The sequence below is a fragment of the Thunnus albacares genome, chromosome 18 (genome assembly GCF_914725855.1).
Source record: "Thunnus albacares chromosome 18, fThuAlb1.1, whole genome shotgun sequence".
In the NCBI taxonomy this organism is placed as follows: Eukaryota; Metazoa; Chordata; class Actinopteri; order Scombriformes; family Scombridae; genus Thunnus; species Thunnus albacares.
In genome coordinates this window covers 22080784-22096860 of record NC_058123.1, presented here as the reverse complement: position 1 = coordinate 22096860, position 16077 = coordinate 22080784, and the positions used below count along the sequence as shown (strand labels likewise).

The 16077-nt window shown below is 38.9% G+C and overlaps 1 protein-coding gene across 2 annotated transcripts in view; it reads right to left on the bottom strand.

Moving 5' to 3' along the window:
- The window catches only part of phf24 (PHD finger protein 24), a 31023-nt gene extending 15643 nt beyond the window's left edge, over window positions 1–15380 (bottom strand). For both annotated transcript variants that reach the window (XM_044332719.1, XM_044332718.1), the window contains exons 1-3: window positions 14950–15380; window positions 4758–5185; window positions 2255–2440 (exon numbers count right to left, since the gene is read on the bottom strand). In XM_044332719.1, coding sequence (XP_044188654.1) covers window positions 2255–2440; window positions 4758–5183 — 612 coding nt within the window. In that variant the 5' untranslated portion in view covers window positions 5184–5185; window positions 14950–15380. The remainder of the gene's footprint in view (window positions 1–2254; window positions 2441–4757; window positions 5186–14949) is intronic.
- Between the last annotated feature and the right edge of the window lie 697 nt (window positions 15381–16077).

The window sequence follows — 16077 nt, the reverse complement described above, 5'->3', positions numbered from 1 at the left end:
TTGTAACAGCTGACTGTCATGTGCTAACAAAATAGCTGGTTTCTTTAGCTACGAGGACACAATTTCACAATTTAAATAAAACATATCTCTCTCTCTCTCTCTCTCTCTCTCTCTCTCACTGAATTTTCTCCTTTCACCACCATTCCTCACACACCTCAGAAGCCAGCCAAAGAAAGTGGACCTTTCAGTGTCTTTTCTCTGATTGTGTGGAAACAACCCCCCCACCCCCTCCCTTCTCAGACCAAGTTTGGCAAGTGATTTACATTCTCAGGGCTGGCAAAGGACAGAGAAGCCCCTACTCTACTCTGAAGAGTCCTCCGGCAAAAGCACTCTTCAGCTGTTTATGCTTAAATTAAAACAGACTGCATTATGCCTCTCACGGTGTGATGAACACCAGAGAGTCATCACTTTTGGCATTGGCCTTGAATTCCTGATGAGAAGTTGAACATTTGTTTTATTGTTAAAAAGACACTCAAAATTCCTCCAGAAGGTTGCCTCACTTCATTTGAACTCTAATCAAAATAAGAACATATATTAAATAGGTTGTTTGTCAGTGCTTGGGCTGAACAATTAATTGTTTTTATATTGAAGTTGCAATTTGAAAGAGCGCTGTTTTAATTATAACTTACATAAATAGCAGTGTATTAACAAGCTGCAGCAAGTCAGCTGTAGCTAATTAACATTAATTAGTTGGCCAAACAACAATAAAAGAATGTATAGACAAAGTCATAGCAGGAAAAGCAGTGTTAATGAAATGAATAATGTCTGCAGTACATTTAAATGTCTGAGTTCCAGGGTCCAGAAATTGTGCACTGTTATGGCTTACTGGGACAGATGGAACAAATGAAAACAGAGCCAATAACAATATTAGTTCCACCTGTGCTTTTCCTCCTATGCTGTGGTTGTTTTTTAAAGGTTTAGAGGTAGCACTTGACATTCAAGCTCTGTAAACCAAGGTAATATTTTGATAATAAGGAGGTAATAGAAAGTCATTAACAAAGGTACATAATAACAGGCAATACCTTATTATTATTAATGAGTATATCTAGGTAATATTAGAGAGAAATGTTTGTAACAGGGTACTAAGGTGCCAGAAACAAAGAGGTAATAATGAGGAAACACATCTAAAAACAATGTGGCAGAAATATTTAGTAATTGCATAGTAACATTTTGGTTACCTGCTTACAATAATAAGATTATATCAGTGTAATATTTTGATTAAAAATAGCAATATGGTGACATTATTGGGGTAAAATCTAATAATAATGAGGCAATATAGGTTCATGTTTTTAAAATATTACAGGCTATTATCATTTGAAAATTCATGGAGTTCCAAATTGGTAATTACCAGATTATAATCATATCATGTTAGTCATAAAAGTTTTATGTTAAAGAAAAAAAAAAAAAAAAAAAAGAAGGGGAGGGGTGCAGGGTAAGACTAGAAAAACTTTTTTCTCCTCCTTTTTGAACATGGAATACCTTATTTGAATTGTTTACTGGGATTTTGACATATATGTTTGCTGATGTTTTCTTGCTTACATATTTTATGATGTTGATTATTGCTTATATATATTATATTTCTTATTTTCTTTTAACATGTTCAAAATAAAAAAAAATGGAAATAATGCTGAAATGTGTCTTCCTTCTTCCAAACATTCCATTTTATTTTCAGGCAATACTGTAAAAAATCTACTTTTAATGCTGTGATTTGTTACCTGTAAACACATGTGGCTGTTTCTTTGTAATAACCATGAATCAGTGAGTTGAGTCTGTACTTGTTCTCTGTATAGCATTGGGTTGTCCCCAGTCACCTTTATCCTGTTTGTGACACCTTATGATCTCATGGAATTACTCAAGAAGACAATCGATTTATATAAAAAATAAAGATTTGTTTATCAAGTAACAAGGTACATTAGAATAATAAGTATAACACATAAAGTTTATTTTCCCAATCCTTTGTTCCCTCATGACTAATATCATTAGCCACAAATGTTCCCAGCGAAGTAGTCATCGCTCTATGATAAAAACCAGGATGGAATGGTGGCAAGTCAACAGTCAAATAAAAAACCACAGACTGAAAATACTGCACAGAATGGAGGTTTGTAGACATAATCCTCCAGAATTCCTCGATAACACACAGGCCAACAGGACTTTTTTTTTTTTTTTTTTGGTATGTGTCTATCTATCTGCATTTATGAAAACTGCATGTTTGTTATTCAGAAAGTAACATTGGCAGTGAGTTGTGCAGGCTTACACAATAGTAGCAACTCCAGCCAGTAACAGTGTGGGCTGTATCTCTCATCTCTTGCAAGGCCTCGGCACGCAGGTAGCCCAACTCCCTCAGGCAGCCGTCATGGAACACCCGAGTGCAAATTTTGCAGGGGTACAGGTCATCAGCCGTCCACACTTCACACACGTCACACATCTCATCGCTCGGTGGCTGAGGTAAAAACAGAGCAGTGTTAGTGAAACTGTGATATCTGGGCTACATAAAGAGAATAACAGGTGAGGAGTGTGGTATTGTATGATGTATTAGTAGTTTGTGTTGTGCTCATGTTCTTAGATTGAAGTGTCGCCTTTGACATGAAGACCGATATGTGTGCCCTCATCTGACATGTTCATTGTCAGTCTTTGTCTGACTTTTCTGTAGACTCCAATTTGCAGCCAGGATGTACTCAGCTGTCAAGCCAGTGAAAATGACTGCTTGACTGGTTAACCACAAAAAGACATTGTCAGTTTCAACACTGGTTGTCTTTTAGTGCCACATCACCGGCTTCGGGGCTGTAGACACATCATAGATGAAACCCTGTCAAATTTCCTCAGTTACTGCTTATCGTACAGTTACGGCCTACCTCTCATGTCCTGATGACTCCATTTACATCAAGTGTCCTGAATATACCTGCACCATAGATGTTTGGTTCTGTTAAAAACAAACTCTGATGCATTTTCCCATTTACTATGGTTTGTTTTGACTGGTGTGAAGGCTCTGGTGTGCGTACCAAACAACCCAACTGCTTTCAAATGGTCTTGTGCAGTTTAACCATGGCAGTCCATTAAAAAGTCTGTGACATGGCCACCCCACAATAATCCCCCCAGTAATATTGCCATACAAGAAGCCTCTTTTTCATCCTGTCTCATAACATTCAGTTCATTTGCCATCTAATAATATTCATAATGCTGCTCATAATCTGTTATTTCTTCCAGAGCTCTTTGAGACTTCAAAGAACATAAATATACACATAAGAAGCATTAAAATGCTGCATGACTTGATGTCAGTCACCAGAATTTGATTTTCCCACGTGGGTCCATGTAGAACTGATGCTGAAGGATGACAGTAACCAAGACAGTCTAATCAAGACTGATACTAGTCACCTGCATATCTTTATATTTACAGATATTGATTTGTTTCTAAAAAGTTAGTGTGAACATGAACCAGACCAAATCAACCGAACTACAGGTGTGAAAGGGCACTTAAGAGTCTTCCCAGTAATAGGACTGACAATGTAAAGGTAGTACTAAAGGAAAGGCCATGGGGTCAATAGAAGAGGGTTCATCCCCTTGGGAGCTTGAGTATGCTCAGTGAATTTGACTGTAGTCTGCCTGTTATTGTATGAGATATCTTGTGTGTACAGTTAACATTTTGGCCTGAGGGCTGTGCTAGAGTAAAGCTCACTGAATGTAAAAAATAGAAAAGATTCAGCCTCTTGGAAGCATGAGTCCACTCATAAATTTTATAGCAATCTTAGATTTTGATATTTCTTGCAAACAAGGACTTTTTTGTTTTGTTTTTGTTTTGGTTTTTTTGTTGTTGTTGCTTTACTTTTCTGTTTTAATGTTACAGTGGAGAATTATTTGCATCATCAACAAACAAAGGTACAGCTGAGTGTCATCAGCATAACATGTGAAAAGGGATGCAATGTCTACAGACAAGGCTCACACTTTTCTTGACCTAAGAAGAGGAGAACTTTATATTTAAAAGATGGAACAGATGGAAAACCAATTTAACGCCATGGTTTTAGGTTTTGTGATAATTTGTCATGAGGCATTAACCTGACTGATACTCATTGTGGTCTGGCACAGCCATGGATGATATCCTTTTTCGTCTGTTTCAGTCTTTCAACATTCCCAAGTACATATCTATTATTATTGAAGGTAGACGCTTTTATTCCTGTACCTCTTGTTAAAGTGCAGCATCAGCAGTGCATTAAGTTACAATGCAGTATTTACTCTTTCCAAAATAGAAAACCTGATGGTGTCAGTGCTCCCGTGAACTCCATCCCCTGTTAGTCAGCGTCGCCCTGGATATGGTCACCTCTCGGAGCCAGCCAATGCAGCCCGCCCACAAGATGCTCACTGTGAAGAGCCCTCACGCACAAACATGTCTCACAGCTAGTGTGGAAACAAATGGCTTGGCAGAAAACAACTTCAAATCCATACTGTCTCACCTTCAACAAGGGTGTTTAGATAAAGCTTGAGAGTTCTCTTGAGTCTGGGTGAACTGCTTTATCATAATGCCTAACTTGGGGGAGGAAAAGAGATCATTTTCTGCTGTTGCCATGGAGATTCTTTGACATCTCAGAGACGTCTCTTTAATCCCAGGACTTGCAAATTTATAATGTGTGTTTTGTCATCAAGTAAAATGATTTTTAAATATATATTCTTGATTAAAATAACAGCCTGGGCATGGCTTCTCAATGACATATATACCAGATCACTAGCCACCTCTTTATGTGCTACCTTAGGCCATCATTTAATACCTGCTCTTTCTTTCCCAGCTCCACCTCCACAAGCTGATCATCATCAGCTTCCCTCTTGGGCCGCACAAAAGTAGGCGGTGTGAGCTGGTGGCTCTTGTCAAGATCTTCAGGCTCCACTCCTTTCCCATCCCGTAACCTTGACCAAGCCTCTTGGTTGACCTTACACTCATCCCTCACTGATGCCGAGGCCTGCTGGGAAGTCGACGGGCCTGCGCTGTTGTCTGTTTCCCCTTCCTCTGCTTCCTCAGTGTTCTTCTCCTCAGGACTGGATGAAGTTTTAGCGGGCGCATCACCTTCCTCCACTTCTCCTTCTGCCTGTTTGGCTGGGGCAGGACGATCCTTAATGCCGGCCTGGAAGGCAGAGACGACGGCGCTGCATTTTTGCACTTTCTCCATCTGCTGCTTCTTTGACATGAGCACTCCCATGGCTACAGAAAGATGGAGAGAGAAAGAAACAGAGAACAGTTACAAGAGTACTCTGCATTTAAATTTTATCATAACCCTGACCCACAATGGTACAGTTATTATCCAAGATTAACAAACCTTGTATTCAAGACCAGAACATATATACACTCCACACCTGCAGTATTTGTCAATGAATATCCACTCATGTACTGTGTATGTACATATGAATGTCCTACAGTGGTAGCTCCAAATCAAAATGATACGGAGTGGACAAGATCAGCCATTTCAAAAATGACTTGAAACTCTGAGAAAAGGGATTGAAAAAAGAACTGATAGAGGCCACGATTAATAGTAATAATAATAATAATTATTATTATTATTATTATTATTATTATTATTATTATTATTATTATTATTATTATTATTATTATGTGGAAAATATAAAGGTGCAAACTAAGAAAGTAGGTCTCACAATTCCCAGCACACTGGAAAAATTGCACATTTTTTTTACACAGCAGATATGAGAATTCAAATCCTAAATAAGACTTTAGGGCCCCTGCAACTGTGGCAAATATTTAAGACAACATTAGCAACTGTGCCGTCATACACTCATCTTCCTGTCCATACCACCATGAGTAAGGGATACAGTATCGATGCAGAAATCTATACTTTGCTCTAATGTGTCTGTGGCTCTCCAAAACTCATCATATGAAGGATGACATGCATCTACCTGCCAATGAATAACTGCTTGTCAATGTTCTGATAAATCCAACACTTAATAGTGAGATAGCAATGCTACAGACTAATAAATCAAATTTTTAACAGACACTTACACACATACACTTTGTATCTCTTCCAACATACAAATTATAGCGCACAAAAGCTGGCAAATTCACTTTCCCTTCATAGTATCTAGCCATGAAGAAAGTTCTGTTTTTATTTGTCAAGGTTTTTAGATATAGTGTCCGAGATTTGTGCCTTCACCCTGATATAATGTAGGTGAAAAGAATTTTGCTTGTGATGTTCACAGCACTGATAAAGGGTCAGCAGTGTATCCTTCCAGTCACAATGTCCCAGTTACTCTTGGAAGCTCCGCAGACCTCACTGTGAAGTGTTTTCATTTGACCTACTTTCGACTGAAGAAATAGTCCCTATGACAACTGTTGACCACTAACAAATTTTCACTGCTTTGAGCAGCACATCCAACGTGCCATTCACCAGCATTATATTGGGTAAAGGCAATAGAACCGATCCCTTAAAAGGTTAGCAGTCAAACCAAGATGGAAAATATCTAACATCTATACACACATGCATGCCTGTTGTCAGCAATATGTCACATTCATTCAAAAGCTCAAGAGAATCTCCATTTTATGCTGAATGAGGTGTTTCCCATTATCCTATTTCCCCAACCAAATTTTCTGAATTGGCCAGGGATTATTGGTGGTGTGACTTTCCTGACCCAAAGGTTGCCCTTTTCAGTCTGTGGGCTGGCATAAACCATCACCTGTTTAATGATTGGTAAATTAACTTCCTTAATATTCTCAGGAGGCCTGATTTTGCTCTGAGTTCAGAAAATCCAAATAGAGGGAGTGCATACAAATTGTGTGCTTGTTTTTATTGGTCCCAGTAGAATACTCATACACAGTATCAATCACCACAACTTGCTGATTTCAGCCACGCATGGATGTCAACTCTGACTTACCTTTTCTTGAATTTTCGAATGCTCACTAAGTGAAATGATTTGAGATAAGATAAGATCAGCTTTATTGATCCCAAAGGAGAAAATTGTCTTCACTATCCCAGACAGTTCTTGATGAGTTTTTGCTGGTCATTAAAGCTAACACTGAAACTGCCAAGAATTTGTCTGAAATGCCAAAACAGTTTGATTTTGCATTGGTTAGGAAATCTTTACCAAATATTTTCAGGTGATTGCATAATTCCTGGAGACATTAAGTGTAATTATTTACGGTATGTGGAAGAAGAAAAAAAAGGAAAAAAAAGATAGGAACTGACTTTGTTCTCATTTCCACTTAAGTGAGACCCAACCATAAATTCCATCATTGAAAAAAGGCGCCGTCATAGATTCAAGTTGATTACATGGTACTTATGGGACATGTGTCTTTGCTCTGAAATGCAATCCCATCTATCCACGCTCCACATAAGTGCTTGTGTGAAATTCAATCGCATTTATTAGAAGTGAAATGGGAGTCATTCCCTCTCTCTTCCTCCCAAGCTACTCTAATAGCCTGCAGAGACCTTATGTTCTCAGCCTGCTGGTGGACTGATGCTTCATAGACAAGATACGACACACATTTGTATTGCACAGACTTAAACATAGGCTGCACTCTCTCTGGTTTCATACATTTGAACGATCCATAAAAAACTTCAAGATGTAAACAGTGAGATGACACGTCATCACAGTTAAAACAAATCAACATTAAAAGCTCCTTGAATGTTAGTTGCCGTTTGATTTGCCTACATACAGACAAAACACAAGCAAAGTGATACTTTATTGATTCCTGGAATGAATATCTATTTTAGAAGGCATCTCTCTTTATGGAGGTCAAAGGCCAAATTAGCTAACGCACGCCACCCCTGCAGTGGGAAGGGATTTATTAGCAGGTGTCCCAGGTGACTAATTTTAACCATGTTTTGAGTATATAGAATTCACATTCCAAAAATTACATAATGAAGTATACTCCAAAATGCTTACTCAAATCACTCACTTGTTTTGTTGATTGACTGTATTGTTCCAAAGCTCATAATAGGCATAGAAGAGCTGCTTAGGGTTGGACAAAAAGTTTTAAAAAATGGCAGACAGTGGCGAAATGGTTTGTTACTGCTCAGAAAACAAAAATATTAATTGGAAAAATTGCTTTTAAAAGAATGTTTGTGTTTCTTTTTTTCATTTGTTTTGCTCAACTAATATTAACTTGTACACACTTTCTATCATTTCCTCTTTGTACAAAATGTACTTTAATTGCATGTATATTATAATAAGTGCCAAGTCATGAATTGTGAAAACATTAGGATACATTGATTGATTGTCTTCCTCAAGGACAACCACATCATTTAAAAGGTCAGTCTTTCAAGTTACCCTCCTGCAGTCTAATAACTGAAAGGGATATGCTGAGAATATAAAATGATTAAAATACACATATGTAGGCCAGTGGAATACTGGTGAGACTGTTATCCTGACTGCAAGAATGACAATCAGCTCAGTCTGTTGTCTTTTAGCACAGATGAGCTTAGGCTGAAAGGTTTTGTTCCATTATTTTAATGCAGGAGCGGTTGGGATTGGTTTTTAGATAGCAGGGGGAAAGGAAATGAACAGATATTTCATCATAATGTCTGTTTACAGTGAGTAAATTATTTAACAGAATCCAAATGCGTCTATCTTCAAATACCCCTCCCTCCCAACATTCTGATTAAACAATAACCTGCCAAAATGCCCATTGTATAACAAATATCAAACTGGAAAATTAATTCTTAAACATGTAACAAAGGCCCCTGGCTGGAATCAAACCAGAGCATTTTGGTAACTGTGTACAGTATGTCCTGTATCGTAACCACTCAGCCACCCCAGCAAGCCAATCATAAGCATGAATTATATCTATATGTATCATATACATAGGAACATGTCCTTGTATGCAAGGACATATGCAGCCCTTTACAGGACTATTACATAATCTAAACCATTGGTTCATAAACTTGGGGTCACAGCCCCAAAGGGTCACAAAATACATCTGAAGGCATGAGATGATTAACAAGATAGAAACAAAGAAGAACACATTTCTAGTACACAAAATAAGAAGTCTTTGTTCTTTTTTGCTTGTAAAACACAGAGAGTTTCCTCTTCCAGACTAAAAAACTATCTAAGAAGGGAACAACATTCTTTGGTTGAACAGCTCACAGGTAACAGACATATTATGCAACCTGTGACAGGCAGTGAGGAGTAGGCATTGCTTGGCTATAAGGGGTCACAAGCCAAAAAGGTCGGGAACCAATTATGTAAACCTTTGAGAAAAAGGTTAGAAGAAGTCTTGTATTAGCCGATTTTCAGATACATGCAGAGAAACCATCTAGACAGCTCATACTTGCACTGTAGATATCGTGATCACAATACAAGAGGCCACAGTGATGATTATAGGGGGTTGATTATCCACTGAAGTGACCTTCCTATTCTGGCTCAGAGCAGTGCCGGCACCGACATCAGACAACGAAAGCCTTTAGATGCCAGAGATGCCTGCAAGGACCAGCTTGTAAACTGTCTCCTCTGCACAGGGAAAAAGCAAGTTTGAAATGCTTGAAGGCGAGGCTCAGAATAATGGTATGGTTGACATATTAGCTAAATGCTGGCACCACAGCTAGATCCTCAATTACTGCACAGTGCAGATAATGGACCGTGCCATTTCAAATGAGATAATCAAGAATAAACAAATTGTTCTTTAATGGCTAGCAAAGTGAATAGGCTTCATAAACAGTTGGGAGTAAACATCAGAAACAATAACAGTAAACTAAGTACTATTACAAATGCCAGAGCCTTCATGTACTCCATCAAATCAATGCCAGCAGTAATAGCATGAATATAATTTCAATATCCTTTGAAAATCAAACCCTGAGAGAAAACATTGAGTAATACCTCTTAGTCAAAATATCATATCTCTCATGTCTCAAAGGAAAGCAAACTTGCATTTACGATTATTAATGACAAAACAATATTAATAACCAATAGTTTTCATGATCTTAATAAAAAAACAAAAGAGAGAACAACAATGCCTATTTTCCTGCATTATTAATAAATCCTGTGACCCAACTCATTTTTCAAAAGAATTCAATAATAGATTGTAATAGAAATCTACATTCATGTATGTAGCGGGAAATTATATGATGCCAGAGGGAAGATGAAGACAGGATGCTAGAGAGGCATGCACCTCTCACCATTTGCATTCTCTAAACTATGCTGGAAGTGAAGCCAATGCTGATGAGAAAAATGTCTGAGCACACAGGAGACCTTGTCATTTTCAGGTTAACTTATGAATTTTAAATAATGGCCTCGTGTTTTTTTCCCCTCTGAGTAAGAGTTGATTCTGACACAAATGGGTCAGTGGCTCGCTTTGATACCTTAGTTTATTAGATAGCGCTGGGTAACCTGCCACTTGGTTGCCTTGCAAGTCTTGAGATCCTAAAGCTTTTGACCACAAGCCTGTCAAACTGCTCAACCTTTTCCTGCCTGACTGACAGCATATTTGTGCAGCTCAACACCTGCATCCACTTCAAGCTCACATGAGAGATTGGTGATATATTTGTTTTCCTTCCATGACAGTATTCTATTTACAACAAAGACACAAATACCTTTTGAAGAAGATGCATATATCCACATTTATCAAACCGTTTATTAAAACTTTGGTCATATTTTTGTAGTCAATCCTATCCTCATAATAAATTGCATTTACCAAGTTCATTGCTGAAATCTGGGAACGCAGATTTAAAAAAATGACTAAGAGAGCAAGAAACTCAAGTAGTCATTTGATCAAAGAGGATTTAAGGGGAATTGTTTAGTGCTACTTAGCCAGTATAATGTCTTCTGTGTCTCTGGAGGAGCTTGGTCAAGTCTGAGAGACTAATGCTGTTGATTTCATAGTGATGTCATCAGGGTTAAACCAGCTTGGGCTGGCAACAACAAATTTAGGGCTGCAACTAACATTTATTTTCATTACAGATTAATCTGTCAATTTTTTTCTTGATTAATTGATTAGCTGCTGGATCTATGAAATGTCAGAAAATGGTGAAAAATGTCAATCACCGCTTCCCAAAGCTAATTATTTTGTCCCAACCAACAGTCCATAACCCAAAGATATACAGTTTACTAAAGAAACCAGTAAATGTTCACATTTAAGAAACTGGAACCTGAGTATTTTTGTATTTTTCCTTAAAAAATCACTCAAAACAATTAATCAAAAAAAAAGAAGACATGGGTGTTTACAAGGCATTGAGATTCTAATGAAATATTCTATCCAGTTGCATTGTGTTAAATGTGGGATCCAGTGTGAATTGCTGGAGTACGTCTTTAAACAAGCCTCTAGGTTAGCAAAACTTCATTTGGAAGACAAAATTAAGGAACAGTAATATTATTATCCAAACTGTTTGTTGTGAACATTCATCACGGTTTATAGATTGACTTCTTAATTAAACTTTCAGGTCTTAATTAAATATTTCAGATGCCCTCAGTTTTGGTTTTACCTCCAAAGTTGTTTAGATAATGTGGCTAAAACTATTATTGTTTACAACCTGTCTGATAGTCTGACTGACCTTCAGACATCATTCTAGTGATTTTTCTGTATTTCCAGATCTCAGCAATTATTTTGGTGAACACAATGTTATCATAACTGATAGACACTGTCACTGTGACTAAGGCTCAACAGTCTCCCAAATTCACCCATAGTATTACATTTGAGGGCAATACAAGCTCAGGAGGATGGGGTAAAACCCCCTCAGGCTTGACGTTTGCTTGGCTCCTGCAGGAGCAGCTGCCTCCGCTGCTCTGCTCTCCTTCCCAGACCCCTCTGAATGATTTAAATGCCCCTGGATAAAAAAAGATCTGGACGAAGGGAAGGAAAACAGGGCCACTCCTTAGGGCAGAACCTGACATATATGGCTGAGGAAATGTTATTCTGTCAAGCTGCACTGCAATAGAATATTCTCTAAGTAGTGAATTATATCAGCAATTCACTCATTTTTATGCTTTATACTATGTGACAGGATGACTTTTCCTGTATTCCTCCATATTCCAAGGTGAAAAATCTTTTTTGTGATACTGAAAAGCAAATCATTCCTTCTGTCTCAACATTTTCTCTGACACATCAGATACTTTTGCAATATTTCAGGTTCAGTATGCATTCAGGCCCTTGTCTTGTTTAAGCAATAGACTGTGATGAGCAAAGATGAAGCTCTAAGGAGTACCTTGCTTTAATTAAATATTGATAATTTCAAAGGGAGGTGGCACCAAAGTGCTCTTCAAATCATTGTGACTTTTTTTTCTGCTCCTCTGAGTACTCCTTTTGTAGTCTCCCCACACTTCACTTATCAATTGAACACTACCAGACCATGTCGGGCAAAACACACAAACTCCCACTATCAGTTCACAACAACAGCAGCATCCAAAACATCGGACTAGTGTTCAGTCATCATGCTTCTGTGTTTATGAAATTCTTATTTCCACCTGAAGTCATTTTGTGGATGTTATGCATCTTAGAGAGATAAGAAAAAATCATGCTGGTGGATATACTTTTGTCTCTTGGACTATTGGCTAGGGCCTAGCGTATTATGCTTAAACAGGAAATTTATCTTTACTTTGAATTGGAATCCATTTTCTCCTGTAAGCAGCAGTGTATTAGAGGTCCCCAAAGACACCTTAAGGTCTATATTAGTATTCATTCCTCTACTGCCCTTGTGTCACCATGGGGAAGTTATTGAGATCTACAAGAGCTCATATAACAGTCATTTATCATTCTAAGGAAAATAGCCCACACCAACTACAGTTAATTCTTTAACAGAGATGTATTATTCTTTGAGTTAGAATTGTTCATATAAGCTGTTGTCATTAGATGCACATTTGGCTGGCAGGGTGCCACTGAGAAAAACCAAGAGGATATTGCTTGGAGATGTTGTACAAGGTCACTGTCATTATGTAACAGACTGCCATGTTCAATAATTAAGTTAAAATAACTTCACCTTTCAAGATGGACCTATTATGATCACTCCACAGAAAACTTAACAATGTGGAAACAATCACGTTTTCTTCTAAATGTATTTGTCAAAACTGTTTGGTTGGTACTATATAAAGTAATTTTGCATTTTTTCCAGTCTATTATTTCCAGTAATCCATATTACCAAAACACTTTACAACAGTCTTTTTAAATGAAGCAATTTCTATTTCTGATCCAGGTTATAGCCTTAGCTATAACCAAAGAGTGATTTTTCCCTCTCAGATTGTTTCACTGGAAGTCTTTTCAGAGACCTGGAGAGGATGTATCCAGTACTTCTCAGGCAAAAGTAAGATAAAAGCCAGGAAAAAAAAGGATCTAACAGAATTTTTTTTCCATCTTGTGACAACTCCAATTAGGAGCCCTCAAGTTGCAAGTTAGGAACCACGGCATTACATGACAAACAAAACAGCAATAAATCTGCAGTTTTCAGTACCATTACCTACTAGTCAACAGATCATAAAAAGACCCAATTTTTCAAGCCAAACTCGTCTGACACACTGTTATGTATTCATGCATTTTACGTCATAAAGGCTTGAAAAGGATGCTGAACTGTATCTGGCTTTACTCTCATGTCATGTGGGTGTGTGTTCCTCTGACTGTATGATTCCCTTCCCAAAGCTGTTGGATGTCACTGGTATGTGCTGATTAGAATCCCAACCAGCCCTCCTTTTCATTCCTTGTTTCAGAAAGGGGGTGGGTTTGGGGGGGTATTTTTTGAATGGGAGCACCAAACAGCATGCCTTTTCATGGGAATGAATCCCCCTTTAGCCGAAGATCTCACCCATGGACCAGGGAAGCAAAGATCTGGAACTAATTACACTAACGAGTTCACCCAGAGCCTTGCAATAGCTAGTGAGTGGAATCATTAACAAGCATTTAAAACACGCAAATGTACGTGCACTCAGACACACAGAGCTAAATGAATCAAATCAAATAGGTTAAGGATGGTTGTCTTAATGCCTGTGTGCTGCACTGATCACATTCCTCATTGCCTCTGGAATAAACACACTGCTATGTGCACGAAACAACAACTCTGACATCCTTGTGTTTGTACATAAACAACATTCCCCACAAAAAAAACATAACATGCTCAAAGCTAAAATGTATGTGGAGCTTTGAAATTCAGCCTGTGAACTGACAAAATAAATGTGCCAGAATAGAAGAGGAGGTATTTAAATCTCAATGCATCGTTAGACTGGAGACATCACGTTGGCATTCAGGCGCTGCCAGGCAGAGAGCTTGTGCCAGCCAAACGCTCCGAGAGAGTCTGACAATAACCGCGGAGCAGGCAGCAGTGAAGCAGCTCAGACTGCAGGGATCTGTCACAGACTGAGGAGCAGGACTCACTCCAAGGTTAACACTGAAATTGGCTTGTTTGTGCACCTATATGGGCCAGGAGATAACAACAAAACAAAGACTGATGGGGGGCTTAATGGACAGCAGCACTCCCCTATGGGACAGTGCTGGGAAAAGTGGACAGAGCAGCTGGAGACTGAGCAAACTACAGCATTTCTGCTGCAAGCAGGAGCAGAATTGCCCAGCCATGCCATTAGTTGCAGAATCCCTCCTGATACAACTTAAGAGGTCGTAGAAAAAGGCAGTAGCCTGGTGCTCATCCTCCAAATGACGCACATGCACCAACTACAGTCCAAGAACTCCCCTAATTTGGGCTGTTTACTCTCATTTTTGCTGATTTTTCGCACAAGTGCACGGCTATAAAAAGAGAGGGACACAAACACAGCTAAAGCCACTAGAGATAGCGATGGGAACTCTTGTAGTTTGATAACAAACGCAAGCAAGCGCGCATCCACACCCATGTGGATGCTGACCTAAATATGCGTCTCATACAAGCATCTGTAATGAGGCTTCCCGGCAAAATCCACCTAGTCTCGTTCACAACCCATGTTTCCAATATCAACACAAAACACTGAATGCAGACCAGCATGGCAGTTTTCAGTTTGTTATGTAACATTTTAAAGAGCGGTATGAGAAAAGCCGAGCAGCCAGTGTGGACTCACCGTTAAAGGGTAAAGGCTGGTGTTCACCGCGACTTATTGGGACTTTATCCTTTCTGTCTTACACCCGGCCGTCCAGCATGGCAAGACTTTGCTCAAATGAAGTATGTGCGCCGTTACTCGCCAGTCGGTAGCCCCGGAGAGAGATGAATGGCACAGCAGTTTATTATTCCGTCCGCCTCAGAGTCCCACAGAGGAAAATTTACAGTCGGAAGCAGTTTCTCCTTTTAAGCGGCGATAGACTTCTCCAAGAGCCGTGGACAGCTCCGGTGCTGAAATCTTTTTCCTTTTTTTTCTTCTTCTTTTTTTTTAAACCCTTCCTCAGCTACTCCCTCAGCGTCTGAGCACACACGCAGCTTGCTGGCTGGCAGTTGTGGCAGGAGGAGACCTTGGTGCAGACTCACAGGCGTCCACTGAAGTTAAATCACGGATTTATGACCATCATATTTTCACCCCCCCCCCCCCCCCCCCCCCCCGAGTTAGTCGTGATCATTCAGGTTAATAACTTATGGGCTCCTCCTCAACCGAACCCGGAGCGTCTTGATTGGCCGGGACCCCGCGGCTCCCAAAATAATGACGTTATGACAAACGCTGTGTGTAGGTTTGAATCCTATTTGACTCACTTTTTTTTTGGCATAAGAGGATGTGTGACGTAGAGGCATCTTATGCATGCAGAGCTGCATCTGCACACCACAGATTACATTTAATGTTGTGGTGCTGAGAGGAGACCAGATGATGAAAGTCTCTTATTAAAAACCTTAAATTTCAGATTTTCACTTGGCTCATGGTCCTCACTACCACATATCTGCATTGTATGAGTTTTGAAAACAACTTATGTTCTCCACATAATTATGAAGTGAGTCTTTTATTATTTTTAAATTGCAACGATCTCCAAACAATCTATCATTAAGAAGCAGGAAATATATAATATATCCACTTCGTTGAATATCATCCTTCTATTATGTGATTAAAAAATTACCAGTGAAGTTGCTTTTGGCCCAGGCCCTGCAATCAATATTTATGCTAATGGTGGCTATTTTATACCTAATGGACCATATTTAGCTTTGAATGTGCCAGCACTTCCTCTCAGCATGATGAAGGCAGATGGGATGCAGTAATTCAATAGTTTAC